Source organism: Semicossyphus pulcher, unplaced genomic scaffold, assembly GCF_022749685.1.
Source record: "Semicossyphus pulcher isolate SPU_LCO1_2020_fin unplaced genomic scaffold, fSemPul1.0.p SCAF_22, whole genome shotgun sequence".
Lineage (NCBI taxonomy): Eukaryota > Metazoa > Chordata > Actinopteri > Labriformes > Labridae > Semicossyphus > Semicossyphus pulcher.
In genome coordinates, this window is record NW_027211696.1 from 16,409,536 (window position 1) to 16,433,704 (window position 24,169).

The window sequence follows — 24,169 nt, forward strand, 5'->3', positions numbered from 1 at the left end:
GGAGCCTTGAGGAACTCCAGATTTTTGTTCGCTCATATATGTCTCAAAACAGCCTCTATTTTTATGTAAAACGATTTCAACTAAATCACCTTGAGTCAGTTTAAGGTAGATTATTCAGCACTACAATTATTCAAGTTAGCAATAAAATAATACAATTATTAGAATCCCCAAAATCAATGCAGAAGTAAGACGTGGTTACTCAAAAAGGCAAGAATATAATTTTGATGGCTTACAGTTGGTTAAGCAGGGGATTATAAATAAAAGACAAATATGCAAAAGATGCCTATAAAGATGATGTCGGCTCATGCTAGTTAATTAAAAGAGCTTATCCACCTCTGCTCTTATTCACTTTAACCTCTTTCATTAGACTGACGTTCAGAGACATTGATTAAATAAGAATAAGGTCAAATTAAGTGAAATTATAAAAATGAATAGCTGGTAATCAAAACATGAATTACACTCCATATCCTCGCAAATGACATTCAATAAGGCAAAATTTAATAAGCTAGAAATAAGACTTAAGACTGCGGCTGATGAGGAATGGAGTGGGCGTTTGTATGCAGCACATCAGTGAACTGATATGATGCATATTGGGGGGTACAGCAAGGACCATGTTGTTGCCAGGCATCTGCTCTAAAACGGAAAGAGTGGCAGAGACACAGGTGGAGCGTATGAAATACATTATTAGTGTCAGGAAAAGCCTGGGCGCTCCAATTGAGGAGTTTATTTTTAGCCTTTAGTGGAAAGGCAGGCTCTGATTGGTCTTTATAGCTGTAGTAGTCTTAATTGTATGTCGACATTTAAATAATGTAATGGCCCACACATTTAGTGTAAAGGCTGTTTGTTGCTACAAAACATATTGCGTTCATTCAATGCCGATGGTGGTTTTTGTTTTTGCAATTCGGAGGTGCATTCAAACAGGAAATCATTGATATTCACGCACCTGGCTCTGCCACCTGTCACTGCTGGCAACTGAAGGGGCGGCCTCAATCACACATCTGTTCACACGGTTGGAGACACATTCAGACACTGGCCATAAAACTGAAGTGATACTTGCAACCGAGCTGAACATTTTGTTTGTGTAGCAGCCAGTATGATTTTTTTTTATTACACTTACACCTTCACTGAGCCACGTTTAATGACAAGAAGGAAAAGAAAGCACTGTTTCAAGTTCAATAAAAGTTGTTTTATCAGTAAAGACAGAAAACGAACAAAGACACCTGTTCATCTGTTTATACAGGTACACTTTTATACACAATACAACCCTTCACAAAGCACTGTAAAGCACTGAAACGCTTCTGTACTGGAATAAATAAATAAAAGCACAAACATACAGTATATACATTATGTTGAAGTTACAGCAAAATACTTCTGCTGCCTTTTTGTCCCCTTAAGAAACAGTAATTAAACTATTTATCTTTTATAGCTTTAAAAAAAACAGCGAAACACAAGTAAAGCGTTGGCACTGGGAGCTATTTACACATAGAAATGCCCATGAGAGATAATATTTAAATACAACACTAATGTTCAAGTTGTAATAGTTCAGCGCTTAGCATGACAGCATCAATAAGGCAACTTCATATTGTTTGGGGGGCATGGGAACAAAATTTCAAGACCAAATCTTCCACTGTTTACAGCTTGTGTCAGGTAAAGTTAAGCTAAATAGCCTAGCATAAGAGTCTGTAGCTGTGTCCCAGTCCAGGGGCTGCAGCCTTCGAAGGAGGCGGTCTACGGAGGATGCATCATTCATAGCCTGTGTAGACCGTTTAAGCCAAACTGAAATGAGGCGGTCTGGTCTACAGACGATTTCCTGTTTGTGTCACCAGCTGCTCCTGCCCTTACCCTTGTGTCACGAAACATGGCTCGTGCCTAGCTAGCAAGCTAGCTAGCATAACTAACGTCGAGTAGGTTAACCTATTATTTTAAAGACAATTCGTTTCAAGGGCCCTTTGGTTTTTTTAAATGTGTAACGCTAGCTATTTGATTGAAAAGTGAAAATTGTATTCCTCGGCCGCGTAAGAGTCTGCCTTCTCGTTCAACTTGAATCTTGGGATACTTTGGACTGTGAAGGATGCACACGATGGATCCTTCGTAGCCTAGGAAAAGGAGCCTTCGAATTGGGACAGCCTTCGCATACTGCTGTGACACAATCAGCCTTCAAATGCGGCCTTCAAAGGATGCAGCTCCTGAGTTGGGACACAGCTTATATTTATGCTAGCAGCTTTGTGAGGCTAAAGTGAGGCTAAAGTGGAGCTTTGAGCTAACAATAGCAATGCTAACATGCTGACTTTTAGGAAGTACAATTCCTACCATGTTCACCATTGTAGTTTGTCAGAGTGTTAGCAAGCTAACGTCGGCTAATAAGCACTTAGCTCAAAGTACAGCAGAAGCAAGGTGGGAGTTACAAGTGTTTTTCAGGTATTTGGTGATAATGTATGTAGTAGACAAGTAGTTTATCCTTTTCATGTTATGTATTTGCAAAAAACAGGATTTATCCTCTGATGACTACGAATGTTTTTACAAAATTTCCTCTTGAGCTACTCTGGCTAAAATTGGGGTGCTAATTCTTGATAAATAATTGCATCAGTGCTAAAAATGGTTGAACTCACATGTTTTCCTTCTGTCCTTCTTCCTGGAACAACATCCATTTATTTTTTTTACAGGAAGAGTCATGCTCAAAATATGTTCTCAGTATATTACACTGATAAAACTGACATATAAACAGAGCGGCAACATCTCTCTTTAAACCACATGTGCGCTTATTTTCTCTTAACCAGACAAACGTGCTTCCGATAAAAAGAAATAAATGACGGCTGCAGGCGCAGAGTCTGAGAAAACGTTGCTGCTGTCGCACCTTATCTTTCAATCCTAATGTGCCTCACGTTAGGCTCGGCTTGTACATAAACAGAGCGCGTCTGATGAATGAAAGAGGGGCAGTTTACTCCACGGCAAGACACACAATCACCCGGAGAGAGAAGAGCCTGATGTCTTGCTGATATAGAGTATACGCTTTTTCTCCTTTTGTGGTAAATTTAATAAATATAGCGCTCGAGGGACCTGAGAAAAGAAGCGAGGGAGGGACAGTAAAAAGAAGAGAAGGGGAGAAAAAAAGGGGGAAAGGTGTGGCTGCAGGGATAGTCAATAAAGACCACACACACACAAAACAGAAAATAAAGAGACACTGAACGCCCAGAGGTGCCTCAAGTTAAGGTGCATGACACATGTGAGATTGAGTCTGAAACAACCTCAGTTTCTTTATCTGTTTCTCTTTGTGTCTCTAGTAACTTTACACTTCGCAAGAAGAGCACAAAAACAATCTTTCAAATGTAAAAAAAAGTCTGTAAAAGAGAGAAATGCTTTCTGAGGCCACCCTGAAAGTCTTTTTCTTTCTCCAAGTGCTGGGTTGGCTGTTTTTTTTAGAGTCTGAAATTTATCAACATTCAGAGGTACACGATGGTTTCCTCGCTGCCCTCCTCCCCTCCGCTGTCAGTCTCCAAAGCAACCAGGTCGCTGAGGTCCAGCTGAGGGCCACCGGGATGCGGCAGCACCGGATACGGGTCAGCTCCGCTCGCTGTCGACGACCAGGTCTCGCCGATGTAGCTGCGACTGTTGAGATCTGAGTGGGCACAGGAGACACACAGTTATTCTACTCAGTGAGCTGGAGAAGAAATGCAGCTTCTGTTGCTGATAATACAGGACTGAAAAAGGAAGGCGATGTGGAAGTGCCAAAAACTGCAGTTCCTCGAGTGGCCACTTGAGGCTGGCTCCAAAAGCGAGTCAATCCCCATTAAGCCCCATGTTAAAATGCCCAACTTTGTAGCCAAATTAAAACATGTTTACAGCCTGGTACAAAAACAAACAAACAAACTTTAGCTAAATTCTCTTTTTATGACAACTCATCCGTTTGAATTACATTAAGGCTTATCTGTGAAGGTTCTCAGTCACCCAGGTAATGGTAATTCTAAACTTAATCCAAAAGGCAGCTGGTTGAAGTTCTTGCAGACGTTTCACCTCTCATCCGAAAGGCTTCTTCAGTTCTTATCTGACTGGTGGACGGAGCTAGAAATATAAACCTCAGTAGGTAATTATTATGCTAATAGATGTGTAATATAGCATACCAGTGACCTACAGCCTTTTGGATTAAGCTTAGTATATGAATAGTACTTTATACCTTATACTAACCATAGCTAATTTCAGTCCATAATTACAATGGTCTTCTTGGTGCCTTTTAGCGGCTTTTATGCTGTGCCAAATTCTGACTGAAGAGACTTCATCGTTTTCTAATCACTGACAAATAATCACCAGCACGGGCCATGTAGCCACTTGTTTAATGAGCTCAGTCTAATTGTTTCGCCCACTCATCTAATCACAAACTGCATATAGATCAACCACAGCTGCTGCAGCTCGGCCCGCTGCTCCCTCCTACACCCGGAGAATGAAAACAAAATCATTTTCAGGCTATCCATCATCCCCGCCTCCACTTAGAGATGTCACTTTTATTATTATCTTTGTCAAAATGATCGGTCGTCATGGTCGGGATTGGACGGCACCTGCCTCCTCACACTTGACGAGAAGAGATGAGGAAACGACGGGCCGAAAACAAGGAGGGATGAGCAAATATCTCGGTGACAGCAGCGCTCGAGCAGATAACAAGCATTCAAACAAACGGTCGGCAAACAAACGGCCGGCTGAAGTGTTTTTGAGCAACATATCACACCCAGATTCACGGCCTCTCCTTCAAGGATCAGTAAATTCATTATTCAATTAAAAAAACCCTGTTGTTTCGTGTGTCTGTGTGCGGTATCTAGCAGAGATAGTGTGTGTGCTTCCTTCCATTTGTGTGCACGGTGGGTGCTGTCTAGCATTAGGGCAGGTGTGCTGTCATGGTAACAGATGGCGTGAACTATAAATTGGCTCATTGTGTCCCTGTAGGAAAGTGTCTCTGTTTGATTAATTATATAAGAGTCTGTTAGCGTAGCTCTGTTAGCCACCATATAGGCCTGCCCTGTGATAGATGAGACATCAGTGTGCAGCCAGATGATAAGAACACTCCATCTCTGTCTCAGAGCTTTATCCATGGACTAATAAGATTTTAGCATTATTAAGATGTTACAACACAGACAGCAAAGGCAGACAATGTGGCTCCTAAACTGATGATTATACAGAAAACAGGAACAGGAAATTAATTCAAGGCTGTGTAAAAAATACGGCTTTAATTTGTCTGTTATGTAAGCAGTAGCACTCCCAAACACCAGCCTCGTATGGTAGCCCAACCCTGGCAAACAGAAACCTTTTGGCAAGGGTTGTTAGAAGTACCCAAAAAATTGTAGGTCTCCATCTCAGACTATAAAAAGATGGACGACATGACAGCTCCCTAAAAGTGAAGCCAAACCCTCTCTATCGCCCCCTGCTGACTGGCTGCAGTATAGCTCATAAAGCCCGCCTCCTCCATGTTAACAGATGGGACATGAGTCAAACTATTAAATCAAAATACACCTCAAATACATTTTTCTGCCATCATAGTTAGTTCTTATCATGCTGATTTACGTCCAAGTGTTCATTTTAAGTTTATTTTTAATTAGTTATTTGATGCTGTAAAAAGGATGATTGACAGCTCTGTTCCCGAGTAGCAGAGTAGAGGAGGAACGGCAAGAGGAGACGTAACTAAAACAATCACTACAGTCATTGAAGTTTCCATACCTGTGAACGTCTGCTTCAGACCAACACAAGAAGCTGTTCTGCTGTTAAATACACCAACGTGCGGGATCCTTGCTGTTTTTTTTCGGTAAGTTAAGTGTGTGTTTGGTTAGCGTAAGGGGCTACGATGGCTCCAACCGCCACTCTCTTCTGCGCAGCTCTGGCTCCAAATGACGCCACCAGCGCCCATCACAGAGGGTATTTTGGCTTCAATTTTGTACAATGAGAGCAGATGGAGATGCATCGTCCATCTTTATATACAGTCATTAGTCTGCACCTTCAATGATGTACTGCTGTTTACAGAGAAACGTTTATATTATACCTTAACTTTGTATATCAGGTAATCTTTATTTTTTTGGCAGGGTCCCTGTGTTTCTTGTGTTGTTCTGAAGCAGATAATCACGGTTATGTAAACTTCAATGACTGTAGTGTTCGTGTTAGTTACGTCTCCTCTCGCCGTTCCTCCTCTACTCTGCTACTTGGGAACAGAACGCTGCAAGAGCCGTACTTGTCAACACAGCTGTCAATCATGAGGTCACGCCCCCTTTTTACAGCATTAAATAACTCATTAAAAATGAACACTTGGACGTAAATCAGCATGATAACAACTAACTATAATGACAGAAACCATATTTGAGAAAAATGTATTTGACGTGTATTTAGATTTTATAGTTTGACTCATGTCCCATCTGTTAACATGGAGGAGGCGGGCTTTATGAGCTACACTGCAGCCAGTCAGCAGGGGGCGATAGAGAGGGTTTGGCTTCACTTTTTAGGGAGCTGTCATGTCGTCCATCTGTTTACACAGTCTATGGTTCAAACCAAAACTGTGGCAGATGTTCAGCAGGCTGTGATAATATACAAAGTCAATGCAAAGATGCTTATAAAAGTGTATCCTTTCACATGGCACAGAAGAAGGGCATGCAAATTTGTTTTATTTGCATATTAGAGCAAGTTGTAATATTTCAACTCTGAAGCTCTGGAGACACTTTACGGTTTGATTTACTGGAAGGGGGAATATTTGAATCTTATTCAACGCAAAGAAACCACACAGACACGCACAAGTAACGCCAGGGAAAAAAACACTTCACGACGCAGTTTTCGACCTTCAAAGATTCACACACAGTGGATTTTGGCGAGTTGGACTTCTTGCAAACATGTGTTTGTTTACAATCAACTTCAAAGGGCACTTTTAAAGCATTCTGGGCAACACGATGGTACACCTGTGGTAAACAAGAAGATGAAAGGGCTCCTTTGTGCCATGTGCAATCAATGAAATAAACAAACAGCCCTTAAATGCATGTAATTATAGTATCAACTTTCACACATATACTGCTGATTATGTGTAATGTGTTTATGTTTCACGTCTTTTGTTTTTACCGGGGTTTTTTTCGTCCTAATTGGTGAGACAAAAAGAAATCTCTGCTCTCGTGTGACAAAATTTCTGCTTTATTCTCCACTCTCGTCTCGGCAGTGCAGCAAAATAATCATTAGTTTCCATTAAGCGGTTGCAGCTCAGCCCGCTGCTTTGTTACAAAAGTCACAGATCAGGTTCGGGCATCTCGCTGCATACTTTCTTTATAATGTGTGAATGAATCTGCATACCTTAAAGAGCACTAGTTTCATCTCTTTTCTTCTCACGATGCTCTCATCCCTCTGCACGAAAAGGTGAGCAACAAAAACCTAATACGACTCATCAGACGACGGCGTCACTTCGGAGAATTCCATCCGACTGGTTCCCCGAGATTACTTTGTGTGCACGGACAAATTATGGAAATCCACTCGATGAGGGTGTGTGTCTGAATGAACGCGTGTGAGAAAACATGAGAAGAAATGTTCACATGCTCAGGTGAGGACGAGAGGCAGGATCTTATTTTTGATTCATGTGACTCCCGGCACAATGGAGAATTAGCATTTGAAAGAGATTCTTTGTCTTTTTCACACGAGAAATAAAAACCCGGTTCCTCCACATACCAGGCAGCGTGTGATCCGGGACAAGGTCAACGGAGAGGCCTTAAAACCTGCAACTGCACATAAAAGATACTAATATGACTCCTTATAGAGGGTAAAATCGAGACGGGAAAATTAGGCGATATTATTCAGCATCATCGCAGGCCCTCCTGGGATCCACAAGGAGTGCATTGTGGGTAGCTGTCAGCCTGAACCCTGCGTTGTCGAGTATACACCGCAGGCTTGTTAACAAGTGACTCAGGCTCCGGCGGGGCTCTCGTGTGCTCAATAACGAGGAAAGGTTAATAAGCTGATCAATGAGGACGAGATTGTGCCGCCTGCTGCAGCTGGTAAACAATCCCCGAATCTCGTCTGCAGGTAACAATGGCTGTTTGTCCGCTTGACACATGTAACCTGTAATTTCCGCTCCGCCTGCCGTGAATATGAGAATGAGCTGAGTGGATTAGATAAACATGAGAATGTATCCGACACCTCGCGAGTGAAACACACATTAATACGCGTCTGCATCTCGCACCTCCCCCCCCTCTCGCCCTGATGCGATGACAAGTCATGCTGTAATGAGTTTTATAAAGATTTTTCTAGATCGATGTCCCAATCAGTCAACCATCGCCTGTGAACTGTGATTCACACGCTGTTGTCTGCGCTGCCAGTCGATAGATAGAGGAACCATTGATTTTTCTTTTCCTTTGGCAGCAGAGGGCCCTCAGGCGCGGCTGCTGGTGGTGCAGGTCGAGGTGGAGGCGGCGGGGAGGATGGGGGGGTTCCTTTGTCAGGAGACACTGATTAACCGAGAGGAAGGACAGACAAGGCCTCACCAGGGAAACAGCCTTGAGAGTGTGTGTGTGTGTGTGTTCTCTCACATGCGTAGGTGAAACCAGTGCAGGCACCGGGTTTGTTTACATTCTCACAGGTAGCACATTTCTCATTTATGCTGAGCTGCAGAGGCAGCACGATAACAGGACACTACAGTCCGATATGAGAGCCACTTTGGCTGTAAAATATGCAGCCATTAGCACTCAGATAGACGATATTAAACATAACCAGTGATGAAAATTGATAATTGAGCTCCTTTATGAATTCATTAGCGGGTTTTTCTGTGTCGTCTCTTCACAGATGGTAGCTCTAAATATTGGCTTTAAACGGAGCTATTAATTCAGTAAAGTGCCTCAAAGTTTTAATTGCTCTTAAAGTTATTGTGTTTACAAATATGTGTCTACACTGTAAATTGTATAGTGGATGCAGCTTTTTGGTGGCGACTCCACTGGTTTGAAGAGGAAGTAAGATTGCGTAGAAGTCTATGAAAACGGCAGATTGCACCATTCGTATGGGAAAAGAGGTACCGCCCCAAGCGGAGGAGTTCAAATATCTCCTATCTTAAATGGATCGTGAGATTGACGGACAGGCTGGTGCAGTGTCAGCAGTATTGTGAGCGTTGTACCGGACCGTCGGGGTGAAGAAGGACCTGACCCGCAAGGTGATGCTCTCAATTTACCAGCCGATTTACGTTCCAACCCTCACCTTCGGTCATGAGCTTTGAGTAGTGACCGGAAGAATGAGATACAAGCCACTGAAAAGTTTACTTCGTAGGGTGGCTGGACTCAGCCTTAGAGATAGGCTAAGGAGCTCAGACATCTGGAGGGAGCTCGGAGTAGAGCTGCTACTCCTTTGCATCAAAAGGAGCCAGTTGAGGTGGTTCGGGCATCTGATCTTTGGATGCCTCCTGGGCATGTCCAACTGGGAAGAGACCCCGGGGCAGACCCAGAGCTCGCTAGAGGGATTATCATCCCATCTTGCCTGGGATGGAAGACATTGCTGCGGAGAGGGACGTCTGGGCCAACTTGCTTAGCCTGCTGCCACGGCAACCTGACCCCAGCTAAGCGGAAGAAAATGGATGGATGTTTAAGGTATGGCTACCTGTGTTGACTACGACTGCGACCTGTCAATAAGTATAGAGGTGTAGCAGTGGATATCCATCCTCTCATCCAAATATGGTTCTTACAGCTGTAATGCCGGGTCCTAAGAAGGCGCTATATCGTCAGTGGTCAAAGCAGAAAATGTTGGATGATGTCTTAAATGATGGTAAACTAAATATGTCGGCCTTGGACTGTTTGGTGGAGAAAGCTGTTTATCTGAAAATGTGCGATTGGGCTTCAGGAAACTGTAACATAAATGTTACACTATTTCCTGAAGAAATAGCAGATTAACTGTTAACAAAACTCATCATTAGTTGATAATAAAACCCATTCTATGACTGTTTTTCTTTAAATCTTTCATCTACAACAGATGGTAAAACTTCAGCTTGAAGGTAACTCTTACCTGTAGGCGTGTGTTCCAGCCCCAGCCTTCCTGCAGAGCTGTACAGGTATCCTGTCCCCATCACCCACTCCTGGGAGTCGGAGTGCTGATTAGGAGAAGTCTTTAAAATGGGGGGCTGTCTGCTGTTGGTTCTTGCCAGCAGGGTATTAAGACAGTTGTGTGCGCTGGGGTCATTTCTTTTGTGGTGAACGTGGCGGTTGTTGACGCTGGTGCTGGCGAAGGCGAAGGCGGCCTCGTTCACGAACACGGAGCCGTTACCAGCGTGGTCCCTGGACTGACTTTGTGTTGAGTCCTGAGGAAGAGAGCAAGAGTCATGGTCGCATTCAGACACAGCGCTGAAATAAAGTGCACTGTTAGCATATTCATATGTAGAACTTCTAGGAGGAGGCTAAAAAGTAGATGTACTGATAAACTCAAAGGCTTTTATAATGCAGTACTGCTGTTTCTATAGACAATCTAACAAATCATTTCACCTCTTCCAGGTTGAACCGCAACTGAAAAGACACGTGAATAGCGAAAAATCTGGTGGGACACCATATTTCAAGTTAAAACAACATATTAGATAAGCCTTTAGGGAGGCTACCAATAGTTAAGTCACAACAGCTAACATTAGCGTTAACACCGTCACAGCTAACAAGAAGGTTAGCTAGTAATTTAATAGTAATTTTAGCTAGCTAACATTACTGTCAGCATTTGAGCTAGCTAACACAACTGTTAGCTTAAATGACTGTTGGCTAGGAATTAACACATTTGTTTTAATAACTTACACTCTTAAATGCTAAGGTTACTTAGGAAGCAGTTGAGAGCTAAATTTAGCAGGTGTCGAACAGTAGCTAATTAGCTTTTAATGAGGTTAAATATAGCTAACATTACTGTCAACATTTGAGCTAGCTAACATAACTGTTAGCTGGCTAAAATGTCTGTTATTTGGCTAGGAATGAATGCCTTTGTTATCATAACTTGTAACACTATTAAATGGTAACGTTCCTTAGGAAGTGGTTGAGAGCTAAAGTTAGCTTGTGTCAAACAGCGACCAGTAAGCTATTTATGAAGTTAAATATGGCTAAATACCGCTTCTTCAGTAAATGGTAGATGAGATGCGAGACAAGTGAATCTCCCTTTGGGGATCAATAAAGTTATTGTTTTTGTTAACATTACTGTCAACATTTGAGCTAGTTGAAATAACTGTTAGCTTAAATGACTGTTGGCTAGGAATTAACACCTTTGTTATAATAACTTACACTATTAAATGCTAACGTTACTTAGGAAGCAGTTGAGAGCTAAAGTTAGCAGTTGTTGAACAGGAGTTAATTAGTTATTAATGAGGTTAAATATAGCTAACATTACTGTCAACATTTGAGCTAGCTAACATAACTGTTAGCTGGCTAAAATGTCTGTTATTTGGCTTAATGCCTTTGTTATCATAACTTGTAACACTATTAAATGGTAACGTTCCTTAGGAAGTGGTTGAGAGCTTAAGTTTGCTTGTGTCAAACAGCATCCAGTAAGCTATTTATGAAGTTAAAGCTAAATACTGCTTCTTCAGTAAATGGTAGATGCCAGACAAGTGAATATCCCTTCGGGGATCAATAAAGTTTTTTTTTTTTTTTAACATTGCTGTCAACATTTGAGCTAACATCACTGTTAGCTGGCTAAAATGACTGTTGGCTAGGAATAATTATCAGATCTTGTAACTCAATTAAAGGGTAACATGAAGCGGTTGAGAGCTGAAGTTAGCTAGTGTGGAACAATATTAGTTTTCTATGAGGTTAAATATATTGTTTTAACTTGGTCTGATGTCCATCCAGATTTTCACAACCCATTGTCTTTTCAGCTGCAGAAAAATCATGAAGCAGAGAAATGATAACGATTTTTTAAGAAGTTTAAATACAACTTGTTACCGGGGAACACAGCAGCACGTCATTAACAGTAATCGAGCTTTCAACTCTGATGTTATCAGAGGAAAATAGCCACTGTGTTAATATGGTGAATGATTTGAGCACAAGCTACCAGGCTATCTCAAACCCCTGACCAAAAAAAAAGCACTGCCTTATAAAAGCTGGGGTAAGTGAAAAAAATGTTCCGTCATTTGGGTGAACTGACCCTTTAATATACGGTGAAGCTGTCCCTTAAGGCTGCTGCCCCTCCTCCTGTCCTTTCCTAATACTCTGATGTCCCATCTTCACACCAACATGGCCTTTCCTCTGCTGAGAGCAGGCAGCAAGGCTAATTAGAAACAACCTGAGAGCCTCTGTGTGTCTGTGTGTGAATGTGTGTGTGTGTGTGTGTGTGTGTGTGTGTGTGTGTGCGTCATCCGATCTGTCTCTGACCCCGTGAACTGCCGCCTCTGGCTAAAACATTAGCAGGGGAACATTAGGACCTCCGCTGCCTCTGCACGCCTTTGTTAGACCGCTTCTGTTAATGCAGCCTCCGCAGGACTAAAATAGATGAATGGAAATAAATAAATTCTGCGAAAAAAGCCAGGAGAGCTTCATCACGTCTAGCCTGCAGGAGCCCACGGTGGTGTGTAAATTAATGAGGGAGAGAGGGAATATTGTAACACTCGTCTGCTCATTTGTCTGCCCGTTGGATTGTGTGTGTGCGTGTGTCTTCTGAACAGCCACACCTGCTGAACTGAGCAGCACAGAGCCGTACCCATGCGGAGGCTCGCGGAGATGTATGCGCTGCTGCGTTAGCTTCCTGTGCATGCAAGGTACAATGAGCCTTAAAGGGCACGGAGAACAGTGCAGCCTTTATCCCGCATGCCTTCCAGCTGCGGGGGACATTTCACTGTAGTGCTTTTCAAACAAAGTGTCGATAATTTAAGTCCACTCGGACGCGATTGATTGGTTTCTCCGGCTGCGAGCCTCTGGTTTTAATTATTTTGTCGGCGCTTTTATTTGCAACGGTTTAATTATCATCAATCATTAAGATGTTTATTGGTGAGTGGGGCTGCTGGAGCACTAAGACAAATGATGCTGAAATTGCTCTCATTATCGCGGGTCGTATATCAAGCGGGGATTGAGCTGCTCCGGGTAAATGAGTGAACCAACGTAGCTCAGGCTGATAGGTGCCTGAGAAAAAAGGCTTCCCATTAATGTCTGTAGCTGAGAAATACTCCATAAACACTGTGCGTCGTGTGTCAGGGTCAAGAGCTTCAGCCAGGAGAAACGTATAAGAGCGGAGGCTACTAGCAACGTACAGAGTAACAGCTAGAGTAGCCGGCACTTTAAGTGCTTTATTTTGAAGGGACAAAATCGCTCATATTCAACTAACTCATATTAATCGTGATATATTTTTGATTACTTATTAAGGCGTGTTTTCTTTGCACTGAGAGGTTTAGTTTAGTTGGTTGGTTTGCTTAAACTAGGGCCTAAATACCTCATTTTGTTCCCTTTGATGTTCTCACGTGTTCTGAAACGATAATAAACTTCCCCTGACTTCTTAAATAATAAAACATGGACCTGTTTGTGTCACAGGGCCGGTCTTGGATCCTGCCGTCCTTGTAGACTCAGGAAGACCTTTCATGTTCAATAAAGGATGCATAATAATAATTCCAAAGTTAAACATGAAATCTAAAAGTTTAATAACTTTTGTTTGATATTGACAGCTTTTTTTATTGCAATAAAATCCTTTATTAGGTAGTCTGTTGTCTATTTGATTTTCATTATCACCGTATAAGTTAAATAAATAACGTGTATACTCCATGTATCCATTTTATCCGGGGTCGGGTCGCGGTGGCAGCACGCTAAGCAAGTTAGCCCAGACGTCCCTCTCCCTCGCAACATTTTTCAGCTCCTCCTGGGGGGTCTTGCTGCGTTCCCAGGTCAGGTGGGATATACTATAATCCCTCCAGCGGGGTCTGGGTCTACCCCAGGGTCTCCTCCCAGTTGGACCTGCCCAGGAGGCATCCTAATAAGATGCCCGAGCTACCTCAACTGGGCATAGTGTGTACTACATGGGGTAAATGTTGTATTTTCTGAACAGATTAAAAGTTTTTATTACTTTATGTTCTGGAAAACCAGCCCTAACCCAACCTTTTGCTTGGATCAGGATTATTCCGTTTTTTTGAATCAAGGTTATCCCAATCCGGCTTAAAAGTTTGAACAACCTAAGGCCGCGACTGTAGCCTCTGTATATGGGGCGCCTGCTGTACCCACTGAGCTAAATCAGCGCTACAAAACAAACCATTTGATTTCATCCAAACTGGTCAGATAACTTTTGAACAACTGCGCCCAGAAGCTGTTTTATAATCCAAAGCGATGATACTTTACCTGCTGCTGGCCGTCTAGAGGGATGACCATGTGAGGGATTACAGCGGGCAGACTCCTCTGCCGGCCGTGCTTCCACGTCTGCAGCAGCTGCTCCTGGTTCTCCAGCTTCTCCCGCTCCCTCTCCACGCTCCTCTGGCCCTCCCTGAGCCGCTCCAAGCTCTGCTGGTACTCCTCGAGCTGCTCCTCCAGCTCCTCTCTCTCGCGCCTCAGCTTCTCCGCCTCCAGGTGGCACTGCCTCTCCCGCTCCTCCAGCCGGCTCTCCTGCTCCCCCTGTTGGCTCTCCCTGGCCTGGCACTCCTTCTCCCAGCGCTCCTTCTCCTGGCGCAGCTGCTCCTGGAGCCGCCGAGCAGATGCCACCTCCTCCTTCCGCTTCTCCAGGTTGCGCTGCTTCTCCTGCTCTTGGAGGGTGTTGACGCGGATGCTGGGGAGGTGCGGCCGCTGGGCGCGGGGGGAAGGGCGGCCGTTCTCTTGGAGGAGGAGCCTCTGGACCTCGTAGCAGCTGTCCTGGAGGGTCACTGCGGCCTGGCACAGAAGGGGACAAGTCACAGAGTTAGGGTTCATAAAATGCAACGGCAAAACCACCGCTGTAACCACATGTGCATCCTCCTTTCAGGCTGACAGAGACGGTGATTTGAATGGCAAATTAGGAAGGAAATTTTGATCTGCTTCTATTGGTTGACCTGATTTTTTTCTTTAATGGCAACAGCATCTCTTTACAAGGTCATGTAATCGCATCGCTACTGGTTCAACCGCGGCTTTCTGCTCCAAATGCAGGCGGGATGCACAACTTTGAATATGAAAATATCATCCTGATCCAAAAACACACATGTAGGCATGAGTGTGCGCTCGAATGCCCAAATGCAAATACACACACGTTCTCTGTGCACAAATTTACATTTCATACCAAAGAGCAGCCTGTTGGTGTGTGTGTGTGTGTGTGTGTGTGTGTGTGTGTGTGTGTGTGTGAATCGTGAAACAAAAGCTGCAGAAAAAGATCAGTGGGACTCTCGCTACCTTTGCCTTCAAACAGCTGAGAGCGGCGCTGCCTCGGTGTTTACTGAGGCTGCAGCGTTCAGCACATTAAAGCCTCCATCCTGACTGAGTTTGACACCGACATAGCATGCTCATGTTCTCAGTGAGAACACAGGAGGTTCGTCTGTTTGCTGACTCGCTGATCAGAAAAAGGTGCAAAGTAAAAAAAAGACTAGAGAGAGATTAAAGTCTGTACTTGAGGGTGTACATCTGCACTTGGGGCAGCTCAGTCTGGAGGGACTTGGCTTGGGAACTGGAGGGCGGCTGGTTCAAGTCCTGGTACGGATCAAGCCTATGCACTCTGACGTCTCTCCATAGAGTCCTGTTTGTGCCTGCCTGCATTTCAGGCCTATGTGTGTGTAGCATGTTTGTGCTAACAGAGTGAAAACATTGAATTTCCCCTCGGGGATCAATAAAGTGTCTATTCTTTCTGCTGCCTACATATCTAATCCAGCTGTGTTACGTTATGTTGAACGCATGTGAGGGGAATTATCACCACCATCCCAGCATCAAGACTGATTTCATCTTAAATGATAGGGACAATAAGAAATAGAAAAGATAATGACTTTGCACATCCATCCGTGCATGTCAAGAAGCAGTCTATTGAATGTGATGTGCGTGACCGACACGGAGAACTTGTAGCGACACGGATGAAAGTGAACCAGCCAACAATGTAGACAATATCAGAGCAGCTGCAAATCACAAAGACATTACCCGTTCAACTGATTTACACATTAGAGCAAAGTTAAAGCTCGTTAGTGTATTGTTTTTTTATTTCATTCGAAGCGGTCTCTCGGATATAACAACATATTTACACGGCTTTGCACAGAAAAAGCCAGCAGTAATGTCCTCCAGAGGGCTGTGAGGACTTTTTAGAGCGTGAATTTAAATTTCAAGTAGAGACCAGCTCATGTTTTAAGACGTACAAAATGCTCTGCCCGAAATAAGAAATTGTGTCTGATGTTTAATTACCTTGTAAAAATCCTTCCAAGGCATCTCCTCCTTCTCTCTCATTAAAAAAATCCCTAATCTGCGTAGGCCCCGCCCACTGTGCACTATATTTCTCCTTTTAAAATTACAGCTGAAAACAAAACATGTCTCTGCCATCGTTTAGTGGAAACTTAGCTAGCTTGAAATGTAGTAATTAGCAGTAGCAACGTTAACGTTAGTAGTCAGTAGTGAGTTTGCAAAATTACGGTTACAGCTGGCTCTCGCATCACCGAAGTGGTTGCCATAGGTTACACATAATGATATGCATAGCGTCGCCCCGTCCCTTAACGGGATTGGCTCCTTAGGTTTTTGACATCTCAAACCTGCCAATCTGAAAACGTGTTGTTCAGCCTGTCCTTGGTACACTGCAGTTTAAAAGCAGACAATGACTGCTGATGTTGTCCCTGATATGTCTTGTAGCACATGAAGAACACCACATGGAGATGTTTACAAGGTTAAACACTGGACTTTCACTGGAGGGGGGCTTTAAGAAGTTCAATCAAGGTGCGCTAGGTTTAGCTCAGTGGGTAGAGCAGGTCCTCCATATACAGAGGCAACAGCCCTCGAAGCAGCAGGCACAGGCCAGACTCCCGCCCTCGGCCCTTTGCTGCATGTCATCCCCCACTCTCCTCTCCCCATACTTTCTGTCTCTCATCAGCTATAATAAAGGCAAAAATAATTCTTAAGAAAAAAAAAGTTCATTCAAAACTTCTAGTTTCACCTGAGGAAAAAATAGGTGTACCGGTGAAGGGAGGAGCCACCCTGATAACCCTGTTGATGCACTGCCTCTCACTGCCCATCTAACTACAAGTTTGAGTAGTGGGGCCATTAGAAGCCATGTGGTAAGGTAGGTAGTATCTGCTTGGGGTTAGGGTTACCTCCTAACCTTAACCCCCCATCTTCCTTGCTCTCTCTTCTCTCCTCTCATGATTAAGAGGGAGTAGGGGGAGGTAGAGCTTACAGCCCGTCTCCGGCGGGGGTGAGTGCCAGCCCTGGACAGGGGCTCTGCCTTGACACCTCTCTCGACAAACTCTTCTCTCTATCTTTCTCTGTGTGCTTAATACATTGTTGTAGTATCGGCGTTGTCAATACCTGGAGCTCGCATGAACGGAGCCTGGGTCTGTCGAATGTGGCAATGCTGCTTGGGTTGCGGTGACCTCTAAGGGTCATGTGGTAGATTGATTATAAGTGGGATGAGGGCACAAGGGGAGGGGTTTCTTCACTTGAGCATCTTGAATTGAATCCGTTGCTTCCTCTGCTTATTGATACTAAAACAGGGGTTTTGTGTGATAGAAAAGCGGCTGTATGTTGTGTAACGACTCACCTGCAGACTGTAGAGTAACTGAGTCAGGCTCTGGACACTTTGAGCCACCTGTTAATGAGCAAAACCAAACACAACATGCAGAATCAGAAGTTTTAATTCATGAAAATGTCACATTTAATCTGCTAAAGAAACTTTACATTCTCCTGGAAGAGGAAGTCAAAATATTTCCCATTTGCAAGCTGAGATTTAAAGTTGTTTTCATGCAGCATTTGCGCCCCCTTGAGGCCACACGCCGTCCTACAACGCTGCTTAAGGGTTAAATGATCACACTGCATTCTCTCTCGTGGCGGTCATTTACCTCACAGAGCTGCAGACGGTAGCACAACTGTGGCTCAGTAATTGGAATAAGTCTCCCTATCTATTATTAATGCTGGAACACCTCTGGGAACTAAATGGACTTCTTCCTTTATTATGAGCTTATCAATGATTCATCGCATTAAGACTGAAATGTAATTCTAATAGACGGAGCTGAATTATTGAAACAACTGTTGGCAATCTCGAGCCGCACATCTGTGGAGAGATGGAAAAGCGGTGACATTCAGATGCAGTCTGTAAGAGGCAATAACGACGTGTAATACCTCTGCAATACCGCCGAAGCTGCCCCAGTAATAGGAAAACATTACATCATATAGATGCATCAATATTTAACACCTGTATAAGTCACACTTTATATTTATGTCATGAATAGCTGTACCTTGGAGTTGATGTCGTTCGTGTCAAACAGAGTCGGGCTTTGAAGCGACAGGGGCTCGGTCCAGCTGCCCTCGCTGGCCTCGGGGTTTTCAGGTGATGTTTCAGAGTCTGACGGGGGCGGCACAGGTGTAGCGGGACTCGCAGAGCCCGCAAACAAAGAGTCCGTGCTGGAGTCCGGGCTGCGGCTGGACGGAGAACAAGCCGTGGACGACAGAGCGGCTTTCAGGTTCTCAGCTGGAAGCAAACAACGAGTGTGAAGCAAAGTAAGTGGAAACAATAAATATGAGTCTGACTCCAAAATAAAAGCTTTATGCTTAAAAATAACATGAATAAAACTAAAGTTGCAACAACAAAAAGGGCTGCATTCCATTAGTAAATATATCTAATAATTGATTACTTCAGTTAGCTTTAAAGTGGTTATCTTGAGGATCTCAGTTTGGTTCTCTTTGGTGGCACCTGTGGCGATAAACGGTAATTGCGGGAGCACACTTCCCAGATATCCAGACAGTGTTGCATGTGTGACGTCCACGGTTGGCTCCGGTTGTAACTCTTGATTTTCCTGGCTGACGGTCGCTTTCCTTTTTAGACTGTTTGCTTCATCTGAGCGTCGAGTTTGTTTCTATTTCTTTGGATTTTCACTTCTTGTTGAAGTTGTATCTGTAGTCATCCATCTTTTCTGTGTTTGTTCAGCCATAGTAGATTACTGTTTACTCGTAACACTTGCAGAGACCGGAAAAGCAGTCGCTTAGCTCCGCCTACCCTCTCTGACAGACGAACCACTGCTGGGTGATGGAAAAGGTGTCACTAACTGGGCGCCGCTTGTGATTTTTTCAGCGTCCATAATACTGCAAATGCAGAGGCTTTCATCAGTGGGCCATAGGCTCAATCACCATTGTGTTACCTCATTCAGCGATAGATAGAGACTTAACAGACATTTATTTACATGAAAATCTTCCAGATTATATCTTTAACAACTAGAACTTAGCGTTTATACGCATTGCAAGGCAGCTTTATTCATAAAGAGGCATTTCAAATACCTGACGGACAGACGAGCGACGGCGACTGTGATACACTGCTCATTTAATACAATCATTTTAGCTGCTATGAGACCTGAAAATTGCTGTTAATACGTGTGAATGTGATGAATCTTGAGACAGAAGCAGATTTAACATTTAATCAACGTTTTGAACCAGTTTAGTCTCTTCAACGGAGAAATGCGCACTGGGAAGTGTAGTAGAAAAAAAGAATAAATGCAGGGCACAGGCCAACAGTGGCGAAAGTTAGACGATGTAGGAAGCGGATAACCTGCAGTGTTAAGTATCTGTAAAACACATCTCACCCTCTTGCAGAGCTTTGGCCAGCAGCAGGGCAGCCTGGGGCGGCTCCTCTGAGTGCGGCTGGACGAGCAGCCGAGGTTCCACCAGCGAGGCGTCCGTCCTCCCACTCAGAGCAGAGAGCGCCGCGTAGACCTGCAGCTTCTCCTCCAGGCTGGAGCAGATCCGCTGGTCGTGGCTCAGCAGAGTCTCTGATACAGGAGGTCACAGAGGTCACATATTGTAAACTAAGGAGGGAGGAAAATATTCAAGAAATAACGAATGAGGGAGTTTGCAAGTTTCTGAATACCTTGGAACTTGTGGATCTTCTGAATACGAGCCTCGGCAGCTCGCTTCTCCTCCTCCGACTCGCTCGTGTATTCCTCTTCTTCCTCCGGACAGCTGAGCAAAGACAACAGAAGGTTAGACTGTTCACAACAGGGGAAATGTGAATATGTACGTCTCCTTTGGTAACACACCTCTCTACAGCCTCCCTGATGAGCCTCATCCAGGTGTTCCGCTCCTCTTTGGACGACGTGTGGACCTCGTACATCTCCGGCCCGGCGGCTGAAGCGCTGATCAGAAACATCCCTCTCTCTTCGTTCGCTACTTCTCGCACGATTAACTTCTGCAGCGCGATGACCGGAGGCTTCTGATCCTGGAGCACGGAAAAAATATGATGTGGTAATGTCCTTAGATAAAATAGAACAGGTAATAGTGTGTGACGCAGCTGTTTTCTTCCTCTGTGGTGTTTAATGTGTGCAGCGTACCACAGCGGCAAATGCAAACTTCTGGTCTTTCTCTTGCAGGAAGATGAGCGCGTCTGTGAGAAGGAGCGCCAGGACATCTACAGGAGGATTCGCATGATGTCACTTCATGTCATGAGGCAAAGGCATCAAATGTATCCAATAACAAAGCTCACGTCTCTATTTTACCTTTCAGCCTCCCCGTCGCCGTCTTCCACAGCAGCAGGCCCTGGTGTTTGAGCGTCTGCCCCGGCCTCATCATGTCCTGCTTGCGGAAGGTGTGGCCGTTCTTCAGCTTGGCCGAGCTGCGGTTCTCCATGCGGCTCCACACTGCCTGTAGCCGCTGGCGCCGCTCGTACTCGCTGACGCTCAGGTCGACGGCCGCTATCACCTCCCGAATCCGAGTCAGAGCTTTGGAAATGTTGCCGTGCTCCTCTGTTTCCTCTGATGGAACAAGAAACACATGATAATCAACTTATTTTCAATTGAATCATTGCTGTATATTGGGCTGTTAGTGACGAGCACATACCACCATGTCGCCAGCAGAGGGCAGCAGACGACTGACCTTGAGTGTACTGTAGGATCCTCTCCAGCAGCACTGGGTACTTTGTAATCCTTTGGGTTACCAGCAAGATGCATTCTGGGATCTCCCTCCGTCTCACCAAAGAATTGGTGCCTTGTTGCTTGAAACAAAGAAATAAGAAGTTATTCTATACCTCCTAAAAGAAAGGGTAGTCACAGTTGAGAGACGGGATGTAAGGGCTGCAACGCAACACTTGGGGGCAAATGATCCCCCTATAAGTGCTTGTTTTTGCCCCTGATGGACTGAAGTGTATGACACATTATTTAGAGGAGAGCCACCGAGATAGACCTATTTTGTAAGGTTCTTTCTTTTACCGAAAACAGCTACTACATCGTCATTTTATCCCGCAGAACACAGGAGCTGTTGGTCTACGTCTGCCTTTATCGGTTAGTTTGATGCTTAGCTTGAATCTAGCACAACACAATAACATTGACAAACTCTCAAGCCCAGGCAGCAGAAGATAATCCACTCCAGCGTTCTGCAAAGCACATCCCTACTGTAAACACATAGATCACAAACCTGTCGCTGTTTTGAAGCTTGTAAAAGTTGCTGATGTCATTTGGTTACGATTGACTGTTGAAACGCGACATCATTAATAACATTCCTCATCCACACGCGGCGCACGTGCTGTGAATTACGTATTTGAACTGAATTGCGAGAGAAAATAAAAGTAAAACTTTTGTGACTTAATGAAACAGACTGTTGATGAAGGCAACAAAGCAGACAGAGAGACAGACAGAAAGAGGGGGGCAGGGCAAGCAGCTGTGTGCAGGTGCAGGCCTTTATCTTTACTTATTTCCCCTCCCCTCTCCTCTCCTCTCCTGTCCCGTCCCGACTTTGAGTGTGGATGAAGGGAAGCAAAGTGATCAGATTAAAGTAGATTGTGACTGAACGAGGGCTGTTGATCGATCAAAGTAAATCAACTCATTAATCGCACAAGAGGAGAGAGAGCAACTCGGAGCCGTGAACTGCGATTACTCAGAAATTTGTCGCGAGTCGCTTAGAAATAAGTCGCTAAATTGGCAACACTCACAGGAAATGCCACAGGAAGTAAACACAGCTGCGTTAATTGTGGGGTTTTTTTTACGTGGTAAATATTTCAAATTGATTGCAAAAATGAACGCAGTAGTTTTGACAGCACTAGAATGAACACTTAATAAGGTGAAGAGAGTGCAAATAAAGTGTGGAAGTAAAGTATAACCATGTGATGTGGTGCTTCTCACAAAAATCATTGATTCATTGCGATTAATTAATAAAAAACCTGAAATTAGATTATTTATTTTAATAGCCTGACAGCACCAAAAGTTACTGTTTTGTCTCTGGAGTGAAGTGGCTTTCACTCCCAGTTCCATTAAATGTTATGGAAAGCAACTGTAATGAAAATTTTAGACAAAAATGTGCGTTCATTCTCTGCCGCTCTGTGCGGTGAAAGAAAAAGCTGTTAGAGGGCAGATACATGCAGATCGACAAAGACGGACGTGATCAATGTTGTTAGAACTTCTAGCAGAGGAGAGGAAGTGAGGAGAAGAGACAAGGAAACAAGGAAAGGCGAGGAGGGGGGAGAATATGATGACACTCAAAGAGGTGAAGGTGAAGGCAAGAGCAGAGGAGAGGAAAAGAGGAGATAGAGAGTGTAGGAAACAAGGAAATGAGAGGAGGGGAAACAAAGAGAGGAAAGTGGTTCAGGCAGAGACATAAATTAGGAGGGATGACAAGTAAAGAAAACAAGGAGAGGAGAGAAGACAAACAAGAGAAGAGGAGAGGAAATAGAGAGAATAGGAAACATGGAAAGGAGAGGAGGGGGAACAAGGAGAGGAAAATAGTTCAGGCAGAGACATAAATTAGGAGGGACGACACAAGTAAAGAAAACAAGGAGAAGACAGAAGACAAACGAGAAGAGGAGAGCAGGACAGAAGGAGAAGAGATGAGGAAAGACAGAAAAGGGGAGATGGGAGGAGAGGAGAAGAAAAGAGAGAGACCAAGGAGAGAAGAGATGGGACGACACAATAACAATGAGAGGGAAGGAGAGGAAATGTAGAGGCTTTTCTGGTTAAAATAACAAATATTATCTTAACAAAAAGTATCTATTTCTCTCGCAGTTGTTTCAGTAATGTTGTCAGACAGATTTGAGTCCGTCAGTGGCAAAAACAAGAACTTTTAGTGGACACACTTTGATCAGGTGCCCTGATAGATTTGCATCCATTGGGGCTTGTTTCCTCGCTGCTGGATGAAGCAATCCACCCTTAAAATGTATGTCCCTATAGGTCAGTTATACCCCAAATATAAAAGAACAGCTCTTTAAAAAGAGTTCGTCTTTAGGTACCTTAATGAAGCTCTGAAATCTCTTGTTATGCTGCTGGAGCTCTTTGAAGAAGCTGACCGCTTCGTTGTGACGACTGCAGAAGTCTCCGTACACCTGCTTCATTTTCTCACTGTTCTCATCTGAAAACTGCAGAAACACACGATCAGTGACTCACGCCCTCCCCGGTTTCCCGTCAGCACTCACAAGAGAAATGTAGCGCACCTGTTGGAGCAGGACGTCTCCTATGCGCTGGATGAGGTAGTTTTTGTGACCCTGAGGCTGGGCGGAGCCGTGACGCCGCTCCTTCATGGCGGCGAAGAAGGCGTGATGGAAGACAAGCAGCTGGTCCAGACAGGGGAAGACCCGCTCCACCGCTTCTGTGTCCAACTGCACTTCTTCCTTCATACCTCGGCGGAAAACCTCGGCCATGATGTGAAGCGTCTGCAGGTGGTGGAGCTCAGTCTGCATCAGCTCTGTCACATAAAAACACGGGTTAAATCACGCCCGGGAGCCTCGATCGTAGTGATTTATACGTGATGACAGTCATTTTATACATGAAATACAGACACTAGCAGAAAGTGACACATTCCAGCGGTCTTCTCTCACAGCTCTGACATCTGCTCACCGTAGATCACGTCCTGCCGCTTGACAGCTCGCTTGTCCTGCTTCTTGCAGAACTTGTGCTCCACTGTGAGACTCCACGACTCGGCCTCGTAATCCACAGCATCCACCGACATGTCGCTCTGGATAAACGTGTCCACGCAGTCTGTGGCGAGAAAGAATCACTCAGTCTGTCAGTCACTTTCTTATCCCTGGGGCCGATGGAGAGAAATGATCTAATACTGCCGATAAATGATGCTGCGTGATGCACAACAGCTTCCCGCATGTGCAAGACAAGAAAGGTTTTTCACTTCCCAAAAAAGTATCA

General features: G+C 44.3%; 1 protein-coding gene across 2 annotated transcripts in view; it reads right to left on the minus strand.

Annotated features, from left to right (window-relative positions):
* Window positions 1-1,190: 1,190 nt before the first annotated feature.
* Window positions 1,191-24,169, minus strand: part of arhgef28a (Rho guanine nucleotide exchange factor (GEF) 28a) — a 57,576-nt gene continuing 34,597 nt past the window's right edge. For both annotated transcript variants that reach the window (XM_069673364.1, XM_069673363.1), the window contains exons 22-35: window positions 23,867-24,007; window positions 23,464-23,714; window positions 23,263-23,388; window positions 20,922-21,039; window positions 20,546-20,800; window positions 20,381-20,457; window positions 20,090-20,268; window positions 19,921-20,012; window positions 19,637-19,822; window positions 18,299-18,531; window positions 17,605-17,652; window positions 14,259-14,780; window positions 9,985-10,276; window positions 1,191-3,616 (exon numbers count right to left, since the gene is read on the minus strand). In XM_069673364.1, the coding sequence (XP_069529465.1) occupies window positions 3,441-3,616; window positions 9,985-10,276; window positions 14,259-14,780; window positions 17,605-17,652; window positions 18,299-18,531; window positions 19,637-19,822; window positions 19,921-20,012; window positions 20,090-20,268; window positions 20,381-20,457; window positions 20,546-20,800; window positions 20,922-21,039; window positions 23,263-23,388; window positions 23,464-23,714; window positions 23,867-24,007 (2,696 nt within the window). In that variant the 3' untranslated portion in view covers window positions 1,191-3,440. The remainder of the gene's footprint in view (window positions 3,617-9,984; window positions 10,277-14,258; window positions 14,781-17,604; window positions 17,653-18,298; window positions 18,532-19,636; window positions 19,823-19,920; window positions 20,013-20,089; window positions 20,269-20,380; window positions 20,458-20,545; window positions 20,801-20,921; window positions 21,040-23,262; window positions 23,389-23,463; window positions 23,715-23,866; window positions 24,008-24,169) is intronic.